The sequence below is a fragment of the Python bivittatus genome, unplaced genomic scaffold (genome assembly GCF_059951505.1).
Source record: "Python bivittatus isolate LINGU-HERP-01145 unplaced genomic scaffold, Pbiv_v1 ctg000850_np1212, whole genome shotgun sequence".
Classification (NCBI taxonomy): domain Eukaryota; kingdom Metazoa; phylum Chordata; class Lepidosauria; order Squamata; family Pythonidae; genus Python; species Python bivittatus.
In genome coordinates, this window is record NW_028277112.1 from 35,378,132 (window position 1) to 35,394,381 (window position 16,250).

Below are 16,250 nucleotides of genomic sequence, written 5' to 3' on the forward strand. Positions count from 1 at the left end.
GAACAAATAGTGCCCTTTGGGTTAAAAAATAGTTTTTATTTCCATAACCTGCTTATCAGAGCTAGCTTAGTGGAAGTAATATTCTGTACCTTAATTAAATTATTGGGTGATTTTAATGGGACATAAGCTTGAAATAGTTATGGGTGAATCCTAAATTATATTAGCAGAAGGGACAATTACATGACAGGTCTTCCCCCCCCCCCTTTTTTTAAGCTTCTGAAATGCCACTATGTATAATCAGGGGAACCCAATGAGCATTGTGAACTTTGTTTAAAAGTTTCTAGTAAAAGTAAGGAAGTCCCTCAAATCTAGAATTTTGTATTTCCTATGCAAGGCTCTGGATTTTAGTAATTCAGTACTTTTGCCATCCATTTGCACAACACTGAATTTAATGCACTCTTATATGAAATTCTTTCTTATTACATGTGTGTGATACTACTTGTAGGAAACAGGAAATGTATGTCTTGATCATCAATAGTAATTGCTTCTAATAAGTAAATTCTGTTAAAGCTGCTTTGCTCTTTTTTCCTTATTAATACAGATTTGACTGTGTGTCAGAAAACTACATGTGTCTCTAGGTTAGGATGTATGAGAGCCTGCAAGATAGTCTATAGATCAGAGATTCTGGCTTGCACAGAATAACATGAACATACTTGGGTTTTACTGGATGCGCTTGTGGCTTAATGGCCAAAATCATCTTTATCATTAGCATATACAGGTAGTTCCCAGGTTAAGAACGCTCGGTTTAAGGATGACCCATAGTTAAGAATGGAGCCTATTGTAGCAAAATTTGAGTTAAATACACAGTGATTCGAGTTACATACGCAGTACTACTTATACAGTATTATACAATAATACTGTTCTGGCTTACATATAGATTCGACTTAAGGACAGACCTTGGAACGGAACTCGTTCTTAAACTGGGGACTTGTGATGGAATGAAACTATGAAGGCCAGGCTCAGGGAGATAAACATTTTCTTAGCTCCCCAGAAGAGCATGGGAGGAACAAGAGGATGAGACTGACACCTCCCTGAGGAATTCACACTGTTGTGGCTGGCTGACTTTGGGATCTGGGGTTTCAGTCTGGGAAGATTCTTGTTAGAGATTGTAGCTAATAAACATAACTGGACTGAATTTGCACTGTCTCTTGGAGTTCCTTGGGCTAGGCCTGACAGGACTACCTGTAATGCTACATTTAGGAAGGATATGACTAAGAATGGTAATGTTGGCATGGCAAACTCTCAAATATATTTCACCAGGAACTCCTATGCTCAGCCAGATCCCTGGTGATGTTATACACCATAGATTCCCTGGAGTGATAGGGTTTAAGTATTCATATGGTGCATTCTAGATTCCAGTCTGGTTCCTCGGAACTCTATAACATGGTGTAGCAATTTCACTTTCTCTTTAATGTGATACAAATCCTGCCAGACTGCTTGGGTCTTGCAGAGCACACTAGCCTGAAAATCAGTACCCCATTTCCTGATTCCAACATCTATTTTTGACATGTATAGATAGTCCTCATCTTATATCCACTTGTTCAGCAACCGTTGAACAATTCTCCTTCTCACAGATAACTAATCAGCTCCAGCAGCCGTCTGTCATCCTACCTCCACACAAGCCTGAAAAAGGAAAATCCTGAACTAGGGTGTGATATAGAACTGTATGCTGTACATGCAGCTATGTACATATGTTGTACATATAGCTATAATAACACCAAATTCCAGTTGTTGAATTAATTTTTTAATGTGGCACCCAAATTTTCATTGAATTAGTCTACAAGGTCATGTGTATGGTGACAGTGGATGACTGTTGTGAGGTGCTTCACCTCATGGGTAGCTGTAACTTCTCTATCACCTCTGATAAGAAGATAGTTGTTTCATCTATCTTGGCAAAAATGTCAATTAAGCCCTGACTTAATTAGAATCAAACCAGAGCTATTGCCTTGGGTCAGTGACTTACATAGTCCACAAGAGTTTGTGCATACTGCTTCCCCTGAGCTGTCTTGGGTTGGATAGACCTGAAGATGTCTGTTGTCACTCTGCAAAAGGAACTATGAAAGGAAGGTTTGAAACAACATCCACACCCTTTCCTTGCTGTTCCCCACACCATAGAAAATATTACATAGTCAGTTATATCTCTGCCAAACTAATATAATAAGTATTTTGCTGAATGTTTTCTTTAGTTCTCCTATATCTATATGTCCATTTGGGTGATCATGTGCCAACTATAAGATGAGAGAAAAATTGCAGGGCATAATTCTCACTGGATTTTGTACCTTTTCTTGTATTCTTGTGAAAGATATTCCCAACACAGCAGTCCTTTTCTTAGAATAAATCTTGGGTTCTGAAATTTGTTTAATGGGTGGTTGCGCTCTACCTTTTCTTGGATCTTGGACAAATCTGATCCTCCTCTTGCTCTCTCCTGAACTCCTTTTTGCCATCTTAAGGACTATTCCAGGCATCTCAGTGGGCTCTGCTTTCTGAGGTATCTTGCCTTCTACTTCATTGTTACTCTTGGAGCCCCAGTCTATACTTGGTATCTCTGTTTCCATTGCATGACCTATAGGTGTGTTCCTTGGTTTCCAAGGGAGGCTCTGGGCAAACCCTTGCTGTCAGGATCAGGAGGTCCATCTTAATTGATTCCTAGTCCTTCTCTCCTTAGGATCTCCCATATGTGCTGTGCTAGGACTTTCCCAAATAACACACTTGTCCTTCCATTGATGGATTGGATGTAAGTTGACATGTTCAGTATCTGACAGTTAATGTGTTGCTTTTGATGTTGCTCCTTGGATAGCTCTGCCTGGTCAGATTTCCTGACATTTCATGAATATCTTGGAGTGGTAATACAGTATGTCTCCATTGGCCTCAGAGATCTGGATTTCACCCCCTGCTGGGCCATTTCTCTATGCTTCTACAGCCTTTGATCTCCTTTGGTGATCTTGATCAGATCTGATCAGGAAGTTAGGCTTGAGCTGTTCCAGTTCAATCCATTTTTTTTAACTTCCTTGATTGTGTTGATTCCTGCCAATTTGCTCCAAGTCTTGCAGGCTGTGCTCATTTTGTAAGCAAAGATGTGATAGGAATCATGTGCCTTTCACCATAGAGATCTGAAGTTATTCAAGAATTTTCAGGTGTCAAAGCAAGTCTAGCCTTCACCAGTGTCTTGAATATTGCATGGTTGTCCATTTCTTTCCAAGCCATTTCACAGATTATTGAAACAGGGAACCCATTAAATATGGTCTCAGATAAGGCATACATTTCTTCTATTCTAACTTGTAACTTGAATGGTGTTGATATAAATTAGATTTAGCTGTAGCTCCTCTTAATTTAGATTTAGCCAAGTAAATTATGATTACTGAAAGTAATTAAATCGGGTAAAAAAATTAATTGTTCTTCAAGCTATTTATTTACTTTTACTTTTTCCATTTTGCCTTCTATTTGCCTGTTGCCAGATGACAGATGTACAGGTCAGTTTGAGCATTGTAGTGACAGAAGAAAATAGACTGTAATTCTCCTCAGTTCTGCTCCTGCAGGGAAAGATATTCAATAAGAATATTATGTAAGATGAAAGAGGAACTTTTCCATTAGTAACTTTCTGAATAACACGTATTAATAATAGACACACCATCTACAAGGTAGAATTAACTTTCCTTTCCAATCATGGTAATCTATTCTCGTTGTAGCTATCCCATCTCAAATCATACATAAAATGTGAGCAATGTTTTTGGAAGGAACTTTATTATTTTGCAGGAATTATTTTAAGGAAAGAACAGGGTACTATTACTACACATATTTTTTCCTAAAGAATCAAAATGTAAATAGTGACAAAGACTTTTTAACTAACTTCTGTGCTAGATTTAAATTAAATACACTTAATTGTTTGGGACAATATGTGTTTATAATTTTTGCATACTAGAGTTATATAAATAAAACATATATAATTAATGCAATACTAGTAGAATTAGTGGAATTGCAACAAAACCTCACTATGCAGTTCAGAGAACTTTCCATTTCATATGTTCTGTCATTTATCCTACTCTCCCTTTATTACCTAGCAGGCTCTTGCAACAGATGCAGAAGTCTTCAGTGAAAAAGAACTGGAAATAAAAATATTGCAAGATCAGATACAAAAGCTGATACAGGAAAATCGTGAATATCTGGAATCACTGAAGGAGGCACAGGACACAAATAGATTACAGGTAATTTACTGCCAGTTACTTAGGAAATATATATACAATTACATCGATCTTATATATAATATCTTAATAAGAAGGGCAAGAACAAAAAAAAAATACTGCAACCATAAATATAGCTTGAGAATATTATAATCATCAAGATTTATTCCCATGTAAGTATATATAAGATTACAATTTTAGATTTAATTAAGTTGAATCCAAATTTCAGTGGGTTTATTTATTTCAGTTTTGCAATTGTGTAAAGTTTAATAAATGCAATTTTGTTTCATTCCAAGAATGAAAAAATGGTAGAGCAACGACTTACAATTAACCAGCTAAATGACAAGTTAGAGAAAATGGCAAAAGTGTCTGGTGCTTCTGGAGATGGACCAGCTGCTGTAATATCAGCTAAAAGGCCTTATAGTGTCCCATTAACTAAAAGTTTGATGCTGTCCAATAACATACCAGTAGGATTGGATTCTCGAAAGGTAGATATTATGTTCTTTTCTTTTATTGTTCTTACTGTTTTTAATCTTGTATACTGACCAGTCGTTACAGAGTTGAGCAACCTCCTAAATCTGACAAATAAACAAACAAAAATTAGCAACTAATATAGCTCTGATTATCAGGACAAGCAAAGAGGTAAACACAATAATCCATCTTAACCTTCTTCTAGTAAATGGGGATTTGCTCCCTATAAAGTTATTTTGCCATACTTTATCCACTGTGAGTAATTTTTAAATAGAAAACCTGGATAAAAATATTTTACATTTTACATTTTTTTAACTTCTTTAAAAGGTACACACAAGCCCTCCGATGTATTCCCTAAGCAAAGTTATAGCTGGATTTCAAACCCGTAATCAGATCATGTTGGATCACATAGAAGAGCAAGATGAAGTTCTTCATTATTGCTTTTCTGATCACAGTGATGAAGATGAAAAAAATGCCAAGAATAGAAGGAGACTCACATTTAGGTATGTTTTGATCAAATATGGCCAATATGATACCTAGGGCTTGTGATATTTAATGTGTGTATATCTGTTATGCTATGAAAATATGTTTGAAGATGACTTCTGGGAAAGCAATGGCAGACTGAAGTGGAGCCAGCGACCACGGCAGAATGAGGAGCCAGCAAATGGATTGGCATCCCGAAATTCCTCTCCAGATAAAGGGGAGGACTTGGGATCGCCCACAAGCATTCCATACAGAGGCTCCCCACGAGGAAACTGAAAAATGGTGGTCTCTGGCAGGTTTTAAAGCTCTGGGAACTGAGGGAAAGTCAGCTTTGCCCAAGCCGTGTTTTGGAGCCTCCAGACGGACGCTGGCTTTGCCCACTTCCTTTCTTAATCACTTCTGGAAATTGTTTGTTAACTGATTTTTGCATATTAAGAACCTTCAGAACAACAAGTTTCATCACACCGGATGGTTCGCCTTCAATCCTCAGTGAAAGAAGCTTCATGTAAGTTTAAGGACTTAATTTTTTTTTTATTTTGAAATAAATAGCAAAAGGGTGATTAGAACATTGATTTTGGAAAGTTATAGATAGATTAAAGGACCAGATGGATTGGAAATAAGATTTTGAATTTAATTATAAGAATCCTTCCCATGAATTGTCTAAAATCCTATTAAAATATATGAAGATTTTGAATCTAAATGTAAGAAATCTTCCCATGGGAAAATGTTGTGGATTAGAGAAAAACATGATAAGAGAAGACTTTGAAGGCTGGACACTAGATGCAAACAGAAAGAACTAAAGATTATAATTAAAGGAGAAGAGACAGAATGGAGAAAAATATTCTAACTTTGGAAAATTTAAGGATATTTGGGAACAGTGCACTCAGAAATTTCTCTTAAGATTGTCTGCTACCATAAAAATGGGTTTAAAAGAGGAGATAGAAGAGGATACGACTGAGAATCTGGCTGTTTTGGATTTGGATTTAAAAATGACAAGTTATAAGAATAATATGGAAAAAGACGTTACATTGGATTTACGAATGAAACCAACTGATATCTTAATAACTAAAAAGGACACACAAATAATAAACCAGAAGAGTGACTTGGACAACTTTCTTATCTTGGACTTACAAAGAGACATGTTACACTCAGAAGGAGTTCCTGAGAAGAGACAAAGAGAAAACAAAAAGAAATCAGCTTTTGGGACACTATTTAAGGGGAATAAACATCAAGATTTTTAAAAGCAAAAAGAAGGAATATAAAGTTGGCTTATTTGATCAAGGTTAAAATATATATGATCTTCTTTCTAGTAGCTTTTAATGGATTTTTCTCCTCTAGGACTGAATTACGAGATTTTAAAGATTTGTTTATAGGTAATATATGGGAAGAAAAGATTTTTTTGTTGTATTTGTAGAGAAAGCTAAAACACCATAAGTTATGATGTTAAAAGTAAAGGAATACAAAGTTGGCTTATTTGATTAAGAGTGGATTTATTTGGTCAAGGTTAATGTGTGTGTGTGTGTATGCTGTTTCTGGTAGCTTTTAATGGACTTTTTTTTTTTTTTAAACTAGGACCAAATGATGAGGCTTTAAGGATTTGTTTATAGATAAGAGACGGGAAGAAGATTTTTTTTTGCTCTGTTTTTAGAGAAAGTGATAAGTTACTGTGTTAAAAGTAAAGTAAAGGAATATAAAACTGATTTATTAAGGTTAAAATATGTATGTTATTTTTTCTGGTAATTCTTAATGGACTTTTGCTGATTAGGACTGAATGATGAGGCTTTATAATTTGTTTATTGATAAGAGATGAGATATGGGAAGAAGAGATCTTTTGCTGAAATATCAGAGAAGGTGATAAGTTACTGAAATTGATTGTACTTGTCTTGATGGAGGGGGAAGTCATTTCTTTTTTTCTTTATACAGTGGGGCAAAAAAGTATTTAGTCAGCCACCAATTGTACAAGTTCTCCCACTTAAAAAGATGAGAGAGGCCTGTAATTTTCATCATAGGTATACCTCAACTATGAGAGACAAAATGAGAAAAAAAATCCAGAAAATCACATTGTCTGATTTTTAAAGAATTTATTTGCAAATCATGGCTGAAAATAAATATTTGGTCAATATCCAAAGTTCATCTCAATACTTTGTTATATATCCTTTGTTGGCAATGACAGAGGTCAAACGTTTTCTGTAAGTCTTCACAAGGTTTTCACACATTGTTGCTGGTATTTTGGCCCATTCCTCCATGCAGATCTCCTCTAGAGCAGTGATGTTTTGGGGCTGTCGCTGGGCAACACGGACTTTCAACTCCCTCCAAAGGTTTTCCATGGGGTTGAGATCTGGAGACTGGCTAGGCCACTCCAGGACCTTGAAATGCTTCTTACGAAGCCACTCCTTCGTTGCCCGGGCGGTGTGTTTGGGATCATTGTTATTCTGAAAGACCCAGCCACGTTTCATCTTCAGTGCCCTTGCTGATGGAAGGAGGTGTTCACTCAAAATCTCACGATACATGGCCCCATTCATTCTTTCCTTTACACGGATCAGTCGTCCTGGTCCCTTTGCAGAAAAACAGCCCCAAAGCATGATGTTTCCACCCCCATGCTTCACAGTAGGTATGGTGTTCTTTGGATGCAACTCAGCATTCTCTCTCCTCCAAACACGACGAGTTGAGTTTAGATCAAAACGTTCTACTTTGGTTTCATCTGACCATATGACATTCTCCCAATCCTTTTCTGGATCATCCAAATGGTCTCTAGCAAACTTCAGACGGGCCCGGACATGTACTGGCTTAAGCAGGGGGACACGTCTGGCACTGCAGGATTTGAGTCCCTGGCAGCATAGTGTGTTACTGATGGTAGCCTTTGTTACTTTGGTCCCAGCTCTCTGCAGGTCATTCACTAGGTCCCCCTGTGTGGTTCTGGGATTTTTGCTCACCGTTCTTGTGACCATTTTGACCCCACGGGGTGAGATCTTGTGTGGAGCCCCAGATCAAGGGAGATTATCAGTGGTCTTGTATGTCTTCCATTTTCTAATTATTGCTCCCACAGTTGATTTCTTCACACCAAGCTGCTTGCCTATTGCAGATTCAGTCTTCCCAGCCTGGTGCAGGTCTACAATTTTGTTTCTGGTGTCCTTCAACAGCTCTTTGGTCTTGGCCATAGTGAAGTTTGGAGTGTGACTGTTTGAGGTTGTGGACAGGTGTCTTTTATACTGATAACAAGGTCAAACAGGTGCCATTACTACAGGTAACGAGTGGAGGACAGAGGAGCCTCTTAAAGAAGTAGTTACAGGTCTGTGAGAGCCAGACATCTTGCTTGTTTGTAGGTGACCAAATACTTATTTTCCACCATGATTTGCAAATAAATTCTTTAAAAATCAGACAATGTGATTTTCTGGATTTTTTTTCTCATTTTGTCTCTCATAGTTGAGGTATACCTATGATGAAAATTACAGGCCTCTCTCATCTTTTTAAGTGAGAGAACTTGCACAATTGGTGGCTGACTAAATACTTTTTTGCCCCACTGTATATCTTTTTTCTTTATTATTTTTTCTCTTTTTCTCTGCACTTTTATTCTTTTTTTCTTTTTTATATTTTCTTAGTTTGTAAGTTTTTTATCTTTGTATTTCTAAACTTCAATAACAGTTATTTTAAAAAAGAAAATATATTTGAATTTGAAACAAAAATTACATGTTAATGTTATAGTAGGCAGTAAGAAGCTGAACCAACAGTCAGTGTTTTATATAGCTTCTGGTGGAGGGGCCTCAAAGGGCCCTCTTCTGCTGATCTAAGTAACAGGAGGTTAATAGAGGTGGTCCCTCAGATAGTCAGGTTCTAAGCTAGCTACAGTTTTAAAGATAAATGCCAGGGCTTCAAATTTTGCTTAGGAGGCAACTAGCAAACATTGCAGATCTTTCAGTACAGGATTTTATGATCCCGTCCCCTACATCAGTTAGTAGCCCAGCTATGACATTATACCCCAGTTGCAATTTTTGGATAGTTTTCAAGGATAGCTCCGCCTAAACTACATTTTACTTTAGTACTGAAATAGCTAATAGGAAGTTGTATTTCTATAATATGTGATGGTCCTTGTAAACCTGCATCTTTGAATTCTTCAATAAACAAGATAGCAACTGTGTCAAAAGGAAATACAGTTTGTTATCACATTTTTATTTAACAGCAATCCTTATAGTGCTGTTTTGTTCATAAAACATTCCCTCACTGCAAAAATGCTTACAATTAATTCACTTGTGATCTCAAACTGTATTTATGTCTTAAAAATAAAAAAAAAATGTCTGCTTTAATTTTTACTTAGACGCTCCTTAAACCGTACATGGACACGGAAACAGGCTCCTTCCAGCTGTATAATTGAAGGAAAAGAGGTACAACAGAATGCCAGTTCACAAATTGGAAACATTTCACCAACAGAAGCTGTTACAGATAAAGGTAAACTGATATACAATTATTATCGTGTCTTATGTGGTCCAAAGAACAATATGGGAATTGGATTCTGAAAATATGGACTTGTATTCAAAGTAATGCATAATTAGTCAGTGAGCATGACATTTGTGCTATAATACTAACATTAAGTTTCATAGAAAACACATATATGCTCCTTAATATTTTGATATATTCTGCCTTTCAATTAAAAATGTTTTAAGCAAACAATTGCTTAAGAAACACTAGCAGTGCATTCAAACATATAATAACATAATAAGATGTCAGTAAAAATTTAAAAACACATTAATGTATGGAGTCCTTGGGGTTCTCTGAGCTTGGTTCTTTTCTTGCAAACGTTTCATTACCCAGCTAGGTAACATCTTCAGTGCTAAAATGGGATGAGGTTTGCTCTCTATTTATCTGCTGTGGCCTGCTTTGCCAGTGCTGGTGGGGGTGAGGGTTCTGTTTTGCTCATCTGGTAGTTCATTGATTAGCATCTGTTGACTGTTTGATTGTGTGCCTGGTGGTGACATTTGCTTATCTGGGTGATGATTGCTGGAGATTTGCTGGTGATTGAATGCTGGTGAGGCGATCTTCTGGTCTTTTGTCTCTTTTGAATAGTATGTAGATGCTGTTAATCTGTATGTGTCTGGTAATGGCTGCCTTGTCTGAATACCAGGCTTCCAAGAATTCTCTTGCATATTTGGATTTGGCTTGGTCTAAAATGCTGACAGTTTCCCAGTTAAAACTGTGGTTGAGTCTGTCCATGTGTTGTGCAATTACACAATACAGAAACTAAACAACCTAATCAAGAGAACACTCAATGACCAGCTAAGAAAGGCCAGATCACAAAGGAAGAACAGTGGCAGATGAAAAGCAGTGGACCCATCCTCCCATGCTTCTATGGACGACTAAAAATACACAAGCCTGACATACCACTCCGACCAATTGTATCTTTTCCAGGGCCTCCAACTTACAACATAGAGAAAGAACTGACAAAAAAGCTTGGACATCTCACAGAGAACAGTGAATACTCTATCAACTCCTCACTGCAGTGCCTCCAGAAAATCAAAGATGTACACATAGAGAAAGATGAAATTATGGTCTCATTTGATGTCACAGCACTCTTCACATCCATAAACCCAGAACTAGTAAAAAAATCCATATCAGCTGTACTACACAAAACACCTGACTTAACCAAATACACCCAGATCGAAATACCCAGAATCATGGACCTCATCAACCTCTGCCTCACCACCTATTTTCAATTTGATGGACAAATAAACCAACAAATCAGAGGCACACCCATGGGATCACCACTGTCAGGACTCATAGCAGAGATTGTAATGCAACGCCTAGAAGCTATAGCACTGCCACACATACAACCTAAAATATGGATCCAGTATGTAGATGACACATTTGTTATAATAAAAAAGAAGCAACTAGCGAAGACACATGAAACCATTAACAACCTCTTCAAAGGAATAAAATTCACCAGAGAGGAAGAAAACAACAACACACTACCCTTCCTGGATATCCTCATCAGCAGAGGAAACAACAGGAAATTAGAAACCCAAGTTTATCGGAAGACAACCCACACCAATCAAGTACTCCACTACCAAAGCAACAACCCGACCTCCCACAAGAGGAGCTGTGTAAGAAAGTTATTCAGGCGAGCTCAAACGCATTGCAGCAACCCAGAACAGCAGAAAAAGGAAAAAGACCACCTATACAACACCTTCCAACAAAATGGATATCCACATAACTTTATCAAAAAGTGCCGGACCACTCAACCTACTACAACACAACCCACACAAGCCATGAAAAGGATCACACTGCCATACATCAGAAACATCTCAGAAACCACCAACAGATTATTACAACCATATGGCATCTCTGTAGCACACAAACCAACAAAATCACTCCAAAATATCCTAAGTAAACCAAAAGACCCAGTTGCCCAAGAAGAAAAAACAGGAGTCGTCTACAACATACAGTGTAAGGACTGTAACAAACACTACGTAGGACAAACAGGCAGAAGACTAGCAGAACGCATCCATGAGCACCAACTAGCAGTCAGAAGACATGATGAAAATTCCTTAATTGCACAACACATGGACAGACTCAACCACAGTTTTAACTGGGAAACTGTCAGCATTTTAGACCAAGCCAAATCCAAATATGCAAGAGAATTCTTGGAAGCCTGGTATTCAGACAAGGCAGCCATTACCAGACACATACAGATTAACAGCATCTACATACTATTCAAAAGAGACAAAAGACCAGAAGATCGCCTCACCAGCATTCAATCAGCAGCAATCATCTCCAGCAATCATCACCCAGATAAGCAAATGTCACCACCAGGCACACAATCAAACAGTCAACAGATGCTAATCAATGAACTACCAGATGAGCAAAACAGAACCCTCACCCCCACCAGCACTGGCAAAGCAGGCCACAGCAGATAAATAGAGAGCAAACCTCATCCCATTTTAGCACTGAAGATGTTACCTAGCTGGGTAATGAAACGTTTGCAAGAAAAGAACCAAGCTCAGAGAACCCCAAGGACTCCACAGTTCAACCCTGAACTACACATATTCACCTACATTGCTACATTAACGTATGTTTTATTTACATACGTTACATACATACTCTTTATTTACATAAAGAGACTTAAATATGTAGCATTTTAAGTTGTAATTAGTAAATATGGAAAATCATTATGAATGCCAGCAAATAAGAATTAAGACATATCAGATGTCATCTTGGTATTATATACACCTCCATGCCATTTTTGTACATTAACAACATGCCTAGTTGAGTTTTTCTACGTTGGCCAATGTACAAACAGTTCTCAAACTCTACCTGGAGGCTTAAATAGCTTATCATGCTATATACGAAATCCCCATTCATATATTTCATACATATAGTTGTGTTCTGTGCTTTCATATATAATCACCAGATAATATATAAACTTTCTGTACTTAACAATATATACTTGAGATAGTTTTCAACCTTTTAAAAAATATTTTCTCTTGTACAGAAATACAGTTTATTTCATAATATATGTAGCCTATTTTTGTTCTGTTCCGAAGCTGCTTACACCTAAAATTTTAGGCCTCTCTGAGAATGTGCTATATATTCTTAAACAGTATACTTTCTTTAAAGGTGCAGACATTGAATTTATCCAGAAAAGTCAGATACTAAATATACAAAAATTAAAGAATTCAGAGCTAAAACTTATTGCTGCTAAGCAAAAAATGAATGAACTTACACTTAATATCAGAATGAAAGAAGAACTTATTAAAGAATTGGTGAAAACAGGTAACTATATTTTGTAACTTGCATTTTATATATGTAGGAAGATGGCCAAGTTTTATGTGAAATAATCTTTATTGCTGCACAGTGCAAGAAAAAAATTAAAAGGCAGCCTAAAGTCAGTATATGAGATTTGTTAAGATTGGAGTGATGAGTAAAATCTGTAGTTGTCTGTGAATTTTTAGCTAAAAAGTTAAATTATGTTGAACCAGTTATTTTAATTTCTCTGCCTAGTCTACTTCACAGTTGTTTTGAGAACAAAATAGGTTTATGAGGGGCAATCTTCAGTATCACCTGGACCAATTTTTGAAGATTTTCTTTTTTGTATTAAATATGTGAAACATTTTAAAAATTACAATAATACAAATAGCTGCTACAATGCCAAAAGTCATAAATGATTTCTCAATTTTTTATTTAAATGGCAATTTTTAAGGTAATGATGCTCAATCTGTAAGCAAGCAATATTCTCTGAAAATAACACAGCTGGAACATGAAGCAGAGCAGGCCAAAACTGATTTAGCAGAAACACAAAAGCAACTGCAGGAGCTAGAGAACAAGGAACTAAGGGACATTGCTGAAAAAGCCAGATTACAGAAAGAATTCAGGAAAAAGATGGATGCAGCAAAGCTGAAAGTTCAGGTATTTGGAACCGGGAAATTTATAAAATCTTGTTTATAATCTCTAAAAAGTACAAAAGATCTCACCTACTCAGTCAACATCAACGTTATGTTGATAATGTCATAATTCAACAATGTTGCTAGGTTGGTGTAATATAGTGGAATAGATTTAATAGCCATGGCAACAAAGTGGCTTAGCACTTCAATGCAGCTCAAAAAAGCTGTTCCTGCCCGGGGGCGGGGGAGGGGTGTTAACATAAGCCATCATATCTGGCTATATACATATCTCTTCCAAATGTTGATTTTTTTTCTTCCAGAAATGTAGCTTTTTGCTCATATGCATCATTCCTTGGCCAAATAATTCTGTATATAGTATGTAACCAAGATATTAAGAAATACAAGCTATAAAATATTATATATTTATGGAGCATTTTCCAAGAACAGATTTATTTTGTGAAAGAATGTAATATTCGCCACCTGTAAAAACCCTTGAAAACTTAATTATTGATGCAATCAGTATTATATATTACCATGATATTGATATGATTTTTGTTTTATTTATATTTTGTCTGTGTCTTTCTTTTTATAAATGATATAAATAGCTCACCCTTGTGTTGAAAATGCCCAAAGCAATTCACATATGCAATGAAAACCATAATTAAACAAGCAGCAAGTTAGTAAAACAGTCCAATTATAAAGCTAACCAAACAATAGAATAGTATTATATCACATAAGATAACAGTCACTAATGAAATAAAATGTGCTATGTGACTTCAGGTCATACAGAAAAAACAGCAGGAAACTAAGAATCTGGCATCATTATCTACTCAGAATGAGAAACGTGTATCAGAACTAGAACAGAACGTTAATCACATGAAAAATCAACAAGCCCAATTACAGAAAAAATTGCGGGAGGAGAGTGAAAAAAAGAAAATACTGGAAGCAGGAATTCAGCAGGGCCAACTGCAAATCAAGGTAAAGATTTTATTTCATGTGTAAATTAGTAATGCTTTAATAACAATAGTTTCTTTTCATTTCACTTGACTGTAATGCTCAATTTCTGTAACACTTCTTCAGTGAATATAACATGCAGTTAATGTATAGTTTTATGGGTAAACAGTTTCAAAAAAGTAGGTCCCTAGTTCACATTGTACTTCAACTCTGAATTTACTCGAGAAACCATGCATTTTCCTTCAACTCCAGTCCTTTCAACAGTATTGTAATAAGAGGATATCAATTGAGAGTTGTTGCACAGTTTACTGCTCTGTGTATGTGTGTGAGTGCGCTTGTGTGCACACACACCCGCCTTTGAGTCAGACTTGACTCTTGGCAACTACATGGACAAGTCCCTGCAGTTTTCTTGGCAATATTTTTTTAAGCGGTTTTCCATTGGACTGGCCTACAGCTCATGGTCTCCTGCTTTCTAGCATGGTGTCTTTAAACACTACATCAAACTGGTATTAATCAAAGTGATACATAAATATTAATCATAAATATTAAGGATATGACTGTAATTTATTGTCATTCTGATAAGGATAATAATATTTCTTGCCACTAAAACTTAGTTTCAAACTGAGAACTGAAATGCTCAATATTCTAGTAATAATATGTATAAAATGTTTTTTTTCCTTTTACTTACAGGAACTTCAGCAAAAGACAAAACAGCAGGAGAAGATTCTAAAGCTAAAGGATGAAGAAATTGCTGCATTTAAGAAAAGAAACTCATCTGGAACTCCCCAACAATTGCAGGCAATTGAAGTTTTGTAATACTAGTGAGCTGAAATGCTTTTGATTGGCTTGCTCTACTATATCCATGACATAGAATGTCTAAGTGGCTTGAAGGCTGCAACTCTATTTATTATTTAATTTCTGTAACTTATATCCTGCTTTTCTCCTCTAAGAAGTATTTAAGACAGCTAACATATAAAAAACAGAAAAGATAAAAACTCAGGTTAACATTAATAATGTAATAAAATGATTTAACAGTTAAAAGCTTGGCAAAACATAAGTATCTTTACAGATTTTCTAACTCTAAGAGATTGGGGGTCTTTTAAACTGAAAATGATATTCTGGGAAAAAATGCTTCACTGATAAATCAAAGAAGATGATGAATATTTTTATTAGGCAGACAAGAATTCTTACCAGTCAGAAGGGATTGTGCAAATCATTTATCATGCAGTCAACCCTGCCTCATTCACAGGATTGTAGATAATCTTGTTTTCTATTTTTAGCCCCCTGCCCTGCTATGTTTTCCTTGAACCTCTTTCATCTTACGAGGAAACTTTTATTTTTTTATTTTTAACCAAAAATATAGAATAGTTCATCAGTTTATTATTATTAGTCATAGTAGAAATTGCCTATCTGGAAGCATGTGATGGATTCTCTTTGGGAGATGGTATAGACCACAAACAAAGAGGGAGTTTTGTCTTCTTTTGTTGTAGAGGAGGATTTATTATACAAAAATAATTTATTTTCCAACACAATTAAGGCTCTATATTCTCTCTATAAGTTATTTGTTAAAACCCAGAAAGCTGGGCAAGATCAAAAGCAAAGAACTAAATAGACTTAAGTAAGGTATCTCTAATACTAGTCTGGAGTACATACAGAATGTTGGACACCGTAAAAGTATTTCCAATCATCCTTTATGATGAGTTTATTAAGGCAGAGTTTGAAATTTTTCTTCCCAGATTTCTGTCCACTGAATTAATTGTTTATGAAGTAACATATCAGCTGACTCACCTGCTCT

The 16,250-nt window shown here is 36.2% G+C and overlaps 1 protein-coding gene across 3 annotated transcripts in view; it reads left to right on the forward strand.

The window, feature by feature from the left end:
* The window catches only part of KIF27 (kinesin family member 27), a 46,954-nt gene that overhangs the window by 12,136 nt on the left and 18,568 nt on the right, over nucleotides 1-16,250 (forward strand). For 2 of the 3 annotated variants that reach the window (XM_025169032.2, XM_025169034.2), the window contains exons 6-13: nucleotides 4,059-4,202; nucleotides 4,475-4,666; nucleotides 4,977-5,152; nucleotides 9,445-9,575; nucleotides 12,738-12,893; nucleotides 13,321-13,526; nucleotides 14,282-14,479; nucleotides 15,146-15,253. In XM_025169032.2, coding sequence (XP_025024800.1) covers nucleotides 4,059-4,202; nucleotides 4,475-4,666; nucleotides 4,977-5,152; nucleotides 9,445-9,575; nucleotides 12,738-12,893; nucleotides 13,321-13,526; nucleotides 14,282-14,479; nucleotides 15,146-15,253 — 1,311 coding nt within the window. The remainder of the gene's footprint in view (nucleotides 1-4,058; nucleotides 4,203-4,474; nucleotides 4,667-4,976; nucleotides 5,153-9,444; nucleotides 9,576-12,737; nucleotides 12,894-13,320; nucleotides 13,527-14,281; nucleotides 14,480-15,145; nucleotides 15,254-16,250) is intronic. The other variant, XM_025169033.2, reaches the window with a different exon arrangement.